This window comes from Pygocentrus nattereri, chromosome 9, assembly GCF_015220715.1.
Source record: "Pygocentrus nattereri isolate fPygNat1 chromosome 9, fPygNat1.pri, whole genome shotgun sequence".
Taxonomy (NCBI): domain Eukaryota; kingdom Metazoa; phylum Chordata; class Actinopteri; order Characiformes; family Serrasalmidae; genus Pygocentrus; species Pygocentrus nattereri.
The window spans coordinates 32,743,382-32,755,871 of NC_051219.1; the positions used below are offsets into that span (position 1 = coordinate 32,743,382).

The following is a 12,490-nucleotide window of genomic DNA, read 5'->3' on the forward strand; positions in this document are numbered from 1 at the left end:
ATCTATCTGTTTTCCTTCTCTGTTTTTTTCTCTCTCTTTGCCCCTTTATTTTTCTCTCTTTCTCCCTCTATCTTCATCTTCATCTCTATCTCTCTGTCTCTTTCTCCGTTTGCTCTTTTTCTATCTCCCTCTCTCTCACTCACTTTTTCTCGCTTTTCCAGACAGACAGAGCCTAAGGGAGGTCTCCAGGGGTGGAGGGCACACACATATTCATTTATTTTTCCCCCCCATCTTTCCCCTCTCTCCTCCGCTCTGACACACATCCTCACAGCTGGAGGTGGTTAATATTTAAAGAGGAGGCACGACAGGACACAGCCTGCAGCCGCACATACCCCTTTAGACAAGAACGTCAGGGTTAAACTGTAGAGCCATTTCAGCACAGATACAGTACGCCCTCTTTACAAAACATCCTGGCATTCGTTTATGAATAGTTGGTTCTGGGTGAGATGCTGTTTATATTGGTATACCGTTACTGCTGTCACACCAAGAATTGTACAGGTACATACCAAAAACTTAGTTTATGCCATGTATAGTACTGGGCAAAAGTCAGAGAAAACCCTTCATTCGTTTAATTTCCCGTCAGAGCCGCCATTAAGTAGAAATTATAATTTTTTTTTTATTACAGCTTCCCTTCTTTTCACGAGGTTTGCTTTGAGTTTTTTCAAAGAACTCTGCTGGGATATTTTTTTTACATCTCCAAAGGTCAGAAGCTGCTTTTCACAATTCAAGTAACCTCACATTTAGCGATGTTGAGGTCTGGACTCTGCACTTTTTTGTTTGATTTACAAATGTTCTTCTGGTTTGTCTGTTAATTTTCTCAGTAACAGCCGTTGGACAGCTACACATCATATCAGACCCATAGTGTTGAGCTCCCTTCTCACAACGGAAGGATGGACAGAAACACCTGTGGAATTGTTCAGATCTGAATCAAGAGTGGAGCTTGATTTCCTCCTCTCTCTCAAAGATGAAATCTTTAAGTACTCTTTATTTGATCATTTGTGTGGTCTGCCAGGTCTTCTATGGTTAATTGTAAGTTTCATTTTCTCTATATTTTTTTATCTTTTTTTGAACTTTTTTCTTTTTCTATACTAATCTTTCTCAAAATTTCCTTTGATTGACTTTCCCTTCCTTATGCAAGTGAATTATCTCATGTCTAATGTCCTCAGAAATATATATAAAAAAGAATAATTTGTGCTTAATAGCTGTTTTGACTGGACATGAATGAAGTACAGTTACTTATATTGTGGAGAAGCAGAGGAATTTGGTCTCTGTCGGAACAAAACTTTGTGTCTCTTAGTGTCTTTTAGTCCTTTTTCATGATTTTCATCATTTAAAAATGTTCTTCAAATTGTGTGTAAATTTTTCATGACAAATGGACTAACAGAAATGGCCCCGAATCCATTAACTTAAACTCAAGGTAAAGAATGTTTTTGCCTTCTCCAGAAAATTTACAATTTTAGAGAAGGTTTTGTTGAAACAATTTGTAAATGCATAAGTGCTCTCCCAGCTGCGTTTTATAAAATGGAATGTGAGTGTGAAATAAACGTCATGTCAAGTCAAGCCTAGGATTCGTAATTATGAAAAAAAGGCTGATATGATGGAGCTGCTAGATAAGGAGAGAGTGTGCTCTGGAGTCTGCAGGGGCCTCTCCTGTTGCTGTCTGTCTCCCTCGACTGAAGCAAGGGGTCATTAAAATGCGTCTCTGAAAGCCTGTCATGTCCCACAGAGACCTCGAAGGCTGCAATTTGCTCAGACTGAATGTTCTTAAATGCTAATTTACCATCTCCTTTTCAAAGAGGGGGTGAAGACTCCAAACATCACTGTGATCTGGAGGAATCTGCCATACAGGCCAAATTAACAGTGTTACAAATGAGGCGCTTGGTGATATTTAGTGTTTATGGCTACACGCTGTGATTCACATTTTAATTGATAAGCGAGCGATTTAGTCACTGTCACCATGCTTCATTGCCCAGAGATAATTAAACCCCTTTCGTGTTTCATCAAAGAAACTTGATACCGGCCAGTTTTGCTGTATGACTCAGACTTATTGTGTAGGAGCATACAGATTCTCATTCTGTGGTCTATTACTCCATGTTAGACACGCGGCTGCTGCTCAGTATAAAGTGCATGGTGGCCTGCGGGGTCGCACAGCTGCAGTGTAGGCCCTCCTGTTTGTCCTTTGACTCGAGCCAATGAGGCAGCTAACAGGCTTTAGATGCTATCACAGATGACCGTGCGACAAGTCTGAGAGCTTTAAAGGCCTGATCATTGTGTCAATCTCTTCCATCAGTGCTGGTGACAGTGCATGGCAGCTCATCCACAGACTGACAGCATTCCTATCTCTTACCTTTCACTTAAAGGGCCCATATACTATATTCTTTTGTATTAAGGTCCACTTATGATGTTTTTGTGTGCAGAAAACAGTTCAAAATGCATTACTATATGAGAGACCAGTAGGGGAATATGTATAATCAGTGTCTACAGTTATCAGTAATATAAATGTCAAGCTTTTAAAGCCATTTTAATAACACTTACAACATTATACAGCAAGTACAACATTATACAGCACTTAAAAGTGTCCGCTTTATAAGCAGCTTGAGTACCACTATTTCCAAAATCAATTTTAAATGCCCATTTTCCAGCCTCTCCTCATCTTTTAGAATTAAACTGTTTGTTACTGCGACTTTGAGATTGATAGATATGTAAAAGACTTATGTTATGATTGACTGTACTGTATTATGCCACATTCAGAAAGCAGCCCAGGGTGAAACATTTCTTATAACTTGTGTGAATGGGCAGGGCTAAATTACCGACAACCGAGTAGGTGGATATATGCATATGCAGTTTTTCTCTGTGACATAAACAGAGAAAGAAAACAGTATTTTCAGAAATAGTTGTTACTTCGAAATGTCACGTTCACTCTGCAGTCTGCATGTGAAAAGTAAGCTGCAAAATACAGCACTTTCAGAGGATGTGGCTGTGGCTGTGGCTGTGATGTCACAGTTGTGGACCCATTTTCATATGACTACAGTTTTAGTCTGCAGTGGTTTAGCCTTCCAGTGGAGAGTGGTTTGCTTTATTCTTTGAGTTTCAGCCTGTTCCTTTTTTCATACAGAAGTTGAAAAATGAGATGTTTAAAATGAATTTTGGTAACTTTATTTGAATCGTCTGCTGTAGAAGTTTTGTAGATGATTTGTAGATGATTTGTCTGATATTTCAACCTGATGGAGATATACTAACAGAAGAGTTCAATGTGTTTAGGCAATGCTGGTCTACTGTGCAGAAATTTTTGCATTTTACACATTTTATAGTACTTGTAATTGAAATAAATGTTACATTTTCTCCACAGTATTAATGCAAGCAAATTTAATTTAGCTGAATTAAGTCTACATTTCTACATTTTATCATTGTTTATACACCATCCCACAGTTCCCATATTGGTACATCCCTATTCATTGTTTTAGTACACAAAACCTTGCAAATGTCCAGGGGGAAGAAATAAAATGCAATTAAAATGTAGAATACAGGTCCTGAATTCCTGAAGCTGCGCAGGAACCTGCTAATGCTGCTGTTTTTTCCTCTTTTTTCTGCTCAATCTCTTCACCATCATTATTCTGTTCTCATTCACTGCCCTCAGTGTCTGTGAGCATGTCACGCTTGGTTTGGTCACCTAGTTACCAGCCGTTGTTTGATCATGCGTTGCTGGGCGATGGTTTGATTGGCGGGTCTCTCCCACGGGAGCGAGCGTGTGACTGCGCTAATCCAGCCGCGCTCTCGGTGGTGCCGAACTGTGCTGACGGACAGTGCGTTATCACACATCCCTGTTTCCCCGCCGCTCACTAAATACCCAGCACAGCGCGGCTCGATTCATCCTCTTTCAGTGGCATTTGTTAAAGGCCAGAAGAGGCTAGGCCAGCCTGTAATTGGCTGCCGCCACCCCTCTGTAAGTAGTCCTCTGATCAGTCAGCAACAGTACACTAGATTCAGACCAGAGAAAGAGAGGAGGGATGGAGAGAAGAGAGGAGGAGAGTGGAGGAGAGGTGAGACATCGATGGGGGAAGCAGCTGTGTGATTTAGTTGAGGAGGGGATTACTGTCAAAACCTTCACCTTCCATCACCCCATCCTCTCTCTCTCACACTCATTCTCTTTCTATCTCACCCCTTCTCTCTTTCTCTCTCTTAGTCATTCTCTTTCTCTGTCGCCCCTTCTCTCTCTCTCTCTCTCTCTCACACACACACACACAGACATTCTCTTTCTCTGTCGCCCCTTCTCTCTCTCTCTCTCTCTCTCTCTCTCTCTCTCTCTCTCTCTCTCTCTCTCTCTCTCTCTCTCTCTCTCTCTCTCTCTCTCTCTCTGTCAGGGGGGGTGCTGGGAGGGTTAGGGGGTGTTGCTGGTACATTACAAGTAAACTAGGTTTTTTCCTTCTTCTGTAAAGTTATACAAGGTTTTCTTTTGACAACAGCGATGTACATATACATACTCATATTCATATGTACACATACGTACATACAAGATTGCCTATAATAATTTGTATGGATAGTGGCGTAATAGGCAAAACAAATAAATGAATAAAGAGTACATAAGTAGTATATTTAAGAAGATAAGTAGTGATGCTGTTGTTAGTAAACTTGTATTAGTGAGCTCCCTGAGGATTGTACTGAGATGATGTAGAGCTGAGACGTTGGCTGCTAGTGTCGCCATCTCAGCTTCTTTTCCAAGAATAGCATGAAGTTTATCAGATACTGATAGAGAACGGAACACATTATAGAGAAGGGAGGACATTATCTACTTTTTTCTGAACTGTTCAAAGAACACTTCTCTTATTGACCGGTATTTTGGGCAGTGTCATAGAAAATGAGTTTCGTCCTCTGTCTGACTCAGACTGCAGTGTGTGCAGGCTCTCTCCTCTCTGGGTTTCCAGGTTCTGTGGTGTCTCTCTCTCTCTCTGTCTCTCTCTCTGTCTGTCTCTGTTTCTAAGACGGAGCTGCTGAGGGTACAGGGCCGATGGGACGTGATGTGTTCAATGACCCGACTAATCCATGTTTCACTCTATCATCGTCTGCTGGTGATCTTTTCCCGCTGTTATTCTGTGCTCTGCTGTGTTTCACATGTTCTGATCCAAACAGTGTTGAAACAGCACTAATGACCTGTTTATGATTCATCCATTTATTGACCTGACGGGAACAGCAATCAGGGAAATGGGGCCTTTGGCAGAAAGAACGGAATGCTTATCTCTCTTCCCCCAACAGTGTGTGTGCAATTCTTCTTTACTCCTCCTCTCAACCTTCTGTCATTCTCCAAGGTCGCTTGGCTCTGTTGCCGAGTGCTTTGCGCTGCCAGGTTACAGCGGAGCTCCCTCAGCCTCCTGCTGCTTCAGACCTGCAGCACGCCAGCCAGAGACATCCAACCTCCGCCCTTAGTTTTTCACTCTCTCCATCCCTCTATTCATCTTCGTCTCTCTCTGTGTCCCATTTTCTGTCTTCTTTCTTTTTTCTCTTTCTTTCTGTTCCACCTCTCTCTCTCTTTCTCTGTCTCTCATAGTCATTGTCGCTCACCCGATCTGACTCTCATCGATTTTTTTCTTTTTGTCTTTCTCTCACTTTCTGTTCCTTTTTTCTCTGTTCTTTCTCTCTCTCATACTCTTTGTCACCCATTCTAGCTCTCATCTATTCTCTTTCTTTTGTCTTTTTTTCTCTTTCTCTGTTCTTTTGCTCTCTATTTTCTATGACTATCATTCTTTCTCTTGTTCACTTTCTCTCTATTCTTTGTTTCTCTGTCTGTCGTCCTTCTCTCTCCCTTTTTTCTCCTTCTCTGTTTTCCCTGCTCCTTCTCTTTCTCTTCCTTTATCTCTTTCGCTCTTTTTCATCTTTTTCCATTTAATCTCTCTCGCTCTTTCATATTCTGTATTCCATCTTCATCTTATCTTTTCTCTCTCTCTGTCTCTCTCCTCTCTGTCTTAATTTTCTCTTCATTCTTTTTTCCCGCTGTCTCATTTTTGTCTCTTTACATTCTCTCTCTTATTCCCTCCTCTCTCTCTGTTTCTCTTTCTTGTTCTCTCTTTCATTTTTTCTTCATTCTCTTTGCCTCTCTCTCTCTCTCTCTCTCTGTATTTATATTTTTCAGTTGTCCTCAGGGGATGTTCTATTGTGTGTTTTTGCGATCATGACTGTAGAAGAAAGAATTGTAAGCCGGCGTGATAACGTCAGTGAAGGATAAAGACAGTTGTACATTCAGACTGTGCATGTGGTGTGTGTGTGTGTGTGTGTGCTGTGATTTGGCGAGGCTGTCTCCAGATGGAGAGCGTGAACTGTTCCTGGAGAGGAGCCCTCACCCCTGCAGCATGACCGATACCATCTCTAATAGGTGCTTATCTTCATGCTCATAAAAGCCCACGTCAAATACTCCAGTTCAGGCCACTGCGCTCCTACTCAACCACTCACTCTCCTTTTTTCCTCTCCTTCATGTTATCTCCTTAATAACTGTGGTCACCTTGTGTTTGATGGTTTACACAGAATGCTAATGAAATGTGTGTACAACAAATGCCTTCATTTTTACTGATCTCAGGGGAATTGTGTTTATTTGATAAGGTTAATTATTTGTGGTTTCACTCTCATATCTTCACTAGGGGTGGGTAATGTGACGAGATTCTATCATTATTATTATTATTAAAACTGATCATGTGATTAAAACACATCTGAAATATATATTCTGGATGAATTGGCTGAGTTGTAACAGCACTGCCTTCCACACAGCAGACTGGGGTTTTGATTCCTCAGTTAGGCAAGCACACTGTGCTATACAAATAAGGGTCCTTGGGCAATATTCCTAATGCTGTCTTTGCTGTGCCTCTGTGTCTCTAAATAGTAGATCGCATGTGGTTATGAGTACATGCCATAAATTAAATATTAGCTGTTATACATGTGAATGAAGTATGCTGTTATATGCATGTGAATAAAGTAAAAATGTATATAAATATACAACTATATGTATATGTTTTGGCTAGACTAAACAGCCTGTTAGACAGCTAACAGTCTACACATGCAATATTTGGAGCTAGGCTTTAATGGCGGATTCACTGTAAGACATACAAAGTAAAGAATATGCCTCTTCAACGTCTAATTGTGAAAAGTTTCAGTCAGATGGCTTAAGTAGTATTAAACCCTGTTTATGAAGGGTTCTGTGCACTAGAACGTAAGGCAAGAGATTGATAATACCATTAACAGCATGCAGACTAATGTTAAAGGGGAATTCCATTAATTTTCTCAAATTTCTGCATCATTCAATAGCTGAGATGTAAGCAAAGTCATTCTGAGTGTTTTTGATGTTAAATGCATTGTAGAGAACTGTACTGACCACAACCCAGTGCAGCTAATGCAAAGACAATCTAATGACTAATTTCCAGTGTCACAGGCATCAGGTACATGTTTGTAACTATTTCCTGTAATAACTCTCTGAGAGTGAGCATTTAGAGGCACTAAATGGTTCAGACAACTGGTTCCTATAACCAAAACGATGACCACTGCTAGCTTGGTGCTAGCATATTATGAAAACTCCCATGCTTTTGGAAGTAGTGGTACTCAAGCTGCTTATAAAGCGGACACTTTTAAGTGCTGTATAATGTTGTGGTTGTGAAAGTTCATGAGTTGAAATTCTCCAAGTGTCATAAAATGGCTTTAAAAGCTTTGCATTTATATTACTGATAGCTGTAGACAATGATTATACATATTTCCCTACTGGTCTCTCATATAGTAATGAATTTTGTTTTACATGTTAATAGACAGCACTGGTGTTCTGGTACATTTTGTCTGTTCCAAAATTGCTGGCAAAGCTCAATTCCAAAAATCTCTTATTTTGTATATTGTAAAATTGTCATTAACAATTTTGATTAGTGATGGTACCTTGGTATCAGTATTAGGGCCAGTATCAGCAGGAAATGCTTAGGTATTGGTGTAAAAAAAGAAAGAATCTGATCCTATAACAACTCCATCCTGAAATATCACAGTGCATGAAGTGATGTTCTGAGCTTTTTTCTTCCTACTTTTAGATGTTCACTTTAAGTGCTTTAATTAAATATAGCTCATTTTAGAACTTGGTATTTTAAAGAAGAGATATCAGATTACAGATCAACCAGTAATCAAGGTTTATTTACTGGCATCAGTATTAGAAAAGAAAATTCTTATCGTGTGTGCTGTTTCTCTGCTTTGTCTGTCTTCTCTGATTCTCTGCTGGACCATGTGGTGGTCCAAGTCATTTTTCTCTTCCTCTGACACATGTGGCAATCCTCCCTCTTTTTCTCCTCCTCCCTCACTCCTCCTCTCTTTTTTTTGCAGTGAGGAGACAGCAGGAGGGCGTGGACCTGTGAGTGAGCTCGAGAGAGAGTGTGTGTGTGTGAGAGAGAGAGAGAGAGAGAGAAGGTGGAAAGAAGAAACAGCCAGTGAGGAAGAGAGAAGCTGCGAGGGAGTATAAACAGGACTGGTGAAACAGAAGGACAAGAGAGAGAGAGAAGGGAGTTGCCCGTCAGCGTGTGGACTGCTGTCCTTGCAGTGTGCGAGTCTGGAAGCAGGTGCGACTTTGATGGGACAGTGAGCAATGCCTACCACATCACAACAGCAGGTGGGCAGCAGGGGGCGCAGTATGCCTTCCCTACTCCCTCTCCTCTGTGCCCTCCTCCACCTGACCCTCACTCCAACGCCAGGCCATGCTGCCATCCACATTCCAGACAACTGTGAGTATGAGATTTTATCATGCATAAGGCTGTGTATGCTGATTATTGTACATTTGTATAACAAAATTTCTGCCTGTATAGGAAAAAAACTGAAAACAGGATCCTGATTATGTATTTTATTTCTATAAAACTGAAAAACTACAATTTTATACTGTTCTGAAACCCAGTATTGGATCATTCTGGATCACATATTGGAGAAAAAATTAATCAAATTCTATAACATATCTAGTCTGAAATACCATGAGAGTCAGAAATGTTGAAAAATCAATGGAATTCACCTTAAAAAAAAACAGCAAGTGTTTAGCTGATTACTATGCAAATCATTTGTTTACACACAGGCACTGTTAATTGTATATTGTATTTATATTTATAAGTTTTGTGTCAGGCATGCTGTATGTATTTCACAATGTAATTTAACATGTTTGTACAATGTAATTTAGATAGACATCTTAGTAAAGCCCTTTAAATAAAACAGTCTCATTTTACAGATTAGTTGTTTCTAAAGAAACAAAAATCAGTATCAGGGTCCCCAGTTTTCTGTAATGGTATTAGATAGCAAGGAGTGGTATCATCTCTACCAAGAACATTTTGTCATGGTTCCTGGGGTTAAGGGTGGGGTTAGGTTTAGAAAGTTCTTCTTGCATGTAGGTATGTAATGGTACACACAATATACATGAGAGTACATATATAACCTCAAGTCCTTGCGATGCTTGTTTAATGCATTTGTATGGGTTTTGTGGTGAAGGCATGCTTGGGTTAGAGTGGAGCTGAGGAGCCTATGGTTCTAGGTGTATTTAATTGCTCAATTGATTATGCCATTGATCTGGTTTCCTCAGTGCATATGTGTTACTGATTGGGTGGGGGGAGGAACACGACAACAGAGTGATATATGCTCAAGTCAAGCTGCAAGAACACAAGATTGCTGTACAATCATGCACTAAATTCTGTGCTGTCAATGGAGTAACACTGTTACTTCCACTTTCAGCCAACAGTAATGAATCACTGATTCTTTTTCCACACACATTTGAAGGGAAATTCCTTCATATTTCTGACATTTTTGCAAGATTCAACTGCTCAGATGTAAACAAAGACATTCAGAGTGGCTTGATGTGAAATGGTTCGATGTAGAGAAACGTTCTAACATTTTTTTTTGTTTAGTGGTGACGACCGACACCAGGGTGCCTACTACACAAAAATAGCCCTTTTATTTACTGTCCAAAAGACAAGAGGACCTGCGTGTCTTCTGAATCATTAAACGTAATGTTGATCATGGTAAAACAGTGATAAATCTGAAACAAGTATGTTTACTTTGAGGACAAATCCGCCTTACAGTGCTCTGCATGTACCTCTTCGCCACGACGGGATTAGAACAAATATATTTTAGACCAAAAACATACCTTTAACTATCATAAAAAGCTGTCTCACGATATTTGGACAATGTACTCATAACCATTTCTTGTAATAACTTTCTATGAGGTACCTTTTAAAAGCATTTAATATTTCAGATGTCTGGTTCCTGTCACAACCCCTGTGAACAAAGCCTTTCAAATCAAACCACTCTGAATGACTTTACATACATCTTAATGACTGAATTCTGCAGAAATGATTTCCCCTTTAAGCAGAAAGAGGTGGTGTGTTTAGTTAGTGTGGGGGTGCACACATGTGATGTGTGTGAATATAAAGGTCAGTGGATCTCTTGATTTTCATTTAGTGACCTTTGAGTGCATGGATAGATGTGACCAATTTGATCGATACATCACCCACATTAATATTTTTTATCTGGGTCACAGAGTCACTGGGGTTCCTCTGTTAGAAAGGAAGGTTTCTGTGTATAACATATTTTGCACCTTTTTCAATGGAAATGAAGTGTCGAGACTACGAAGGTACTTTATAAGCTAAAGCAGGGCAGAAGGAGTAAATCAGAGCCTTTATTTGGCCTCTCTTAGCCAGCATGTTGCAGGGCTGCTGTGTTTTGGCCAGCCACAGAGGAATCCAGGTGTCTGAGCTGGCATGATGTCTGATCTTTGTTCTGCTCTTTTGCAAGCTATCACACTCAAGACAGCACAAAGAGACATTATGAAAGAAGAAAAAAAGCAGTAAAAGATGATGAATAGTTTAGTAATTACATTAGAAAATCCTGACTTTATCTGCCTGCGTGTGAGCATCATGTTAGATGATTTTGATTTGTTATAATACTTTTAGTAGTCATATTTATGTTTCTAAAGCAAAGGATGTCACAATTTTAAATTGTAATGAATTACTTGCATTGTATTGCAAATTTGTCTGATTTTTTTTTTTTTAATCTAAGAAACTGTCAGTATCTGGATGTAAAATCAACTAAAGAGTTCAGTCTCTGTGACATGGATACTATATTATGAAGACATTTTCATAATACCCTATTTGCATCACATTATTTAGTTGGAACAGACAACAAAAGAACCAGTAGTGACATTTTTTAAAAATATTATCAAAAGCTATAAATACATGGACTTTTATTCTGCATTTCACATACTGTGCTCTACTAAATTCAGTTAACCAGGCCGAATTATGCTCTTTGTAATGAAATTTGTAGTCAGTGTTCTTTAAGCACTGTTGATATCCACAGTACACTCAGCAATACATATTGTGATGTACAGCACTGTGCAAAAGTCAGAGATCAGTTTACATTTATTTAATTTACAATAAAAATGACCATTCAGTATAAGCCTTTCATTTTAAAGAAATTTTTAAGAAGTTTTTTTCTGAGCTGATTAGACTGCATAAGGAAGAGGAAGTTCAAAACAAAGTAAGTGGGAAAAACATGAGTTTACAAAACTGGAGTTATGAAGATATAGAGAAAATAATACTTAACAGCTGTGCAAGACCTGGTAGACCACTGTCACCATCAGATAAACAGCTTTCATCTTTGAAAGATTCTTCAAATCTGAAAAAATCCAGCCTTCTACTGTGAGTAAACGACCCAACACTATGTGTCTTAAAGGGTGTGTAGCTGTCAAGACCTCATTAAGAAAAGAAAATAGGCAAAAAAGAATATACCTTTTAAATTAAACAGAAGCAGATGTTTTCAATGGGCTGAAGACCCCAGAGTCCAGACCTCAAAATCGCTGAATGTGTTTGAAATGACCTGATCATGAGAAATGCAACTTTTAAGACTGAACTTTAAAGGTATGGAAAAATATCCCTGCAGACTTCTTTCGAAAAACTAAAAATCAAGCCTCCTGAAAAGAATGGCGACAAGTGGGAACACTAAATACTGAAAAGAATGATATAATTAGTGGCTGAGACCTCTGTGTGCTTTTAAATATGTTTGCTGAAAAATGAACTTAAAGCTATACAATGTCAGTTTTGGAGTTTTGGAGACCTCTTTAGTGGAAATATGTAACTGAAATGAAAAGAACATTTTACAATGTTGGTTGTGCTTTGGCCTCCACAAATGGATGAATGCACTGAAACGGATGAATGGAGAGCATACTGAATTAGTATTTGAAGAGAACACATCTTTCTCAAAATAATGTTGCTGTTGCATTCAAGACCTAAGCATGAAGTCGGACCTCTTGTTTGAGGCTGTGTGTGAGAAGTTAAAATGTAAAGATGTATGACGTGAAAACTCCCGCCAAATCCATCCCAGTATGTCTGACTTTTAAATGATTATTTCAGACTATAGAGGGTGACTCACAGAGACGCACCCACTCCACATTTTAGAGTGTTCTGTTTCTTCCATGCTCAGCAGTGCTACTTCAGTTTTAACAATAATAGTCTGTTTT

General features: G+C 39.3%; 1 protein-coding gene across 3 annotated transcripts in view; it reads left to right on the forward strand.

Annotated features, from left to right (window-relative positions):
• The window catches only part of l1cama (L1 cell adhesion molecule, paralog a), an 88,313-nt gene that overhangs the window by 41,010 nt on the left and 34,813 nt on the right, over window positions 1-12,490 (forward strand). For all 3 annotated transcript variants that reach the window (XM_017708101.2, XM_017708118.2, XM_037541184.1), the window contains exon 2: window positions 8,332-8,726. In XM_017708101.2, the coding sequence (XP_017563590.1) occupies window positions 8,591-8,726 (136 nt within the window). In that variant the 5' untranslated portion in view covers window positions 8,332-8,590. The remainder of the gene's footprint in view (window positions 1-8,331; window positions 8,727-12,490) is intronic.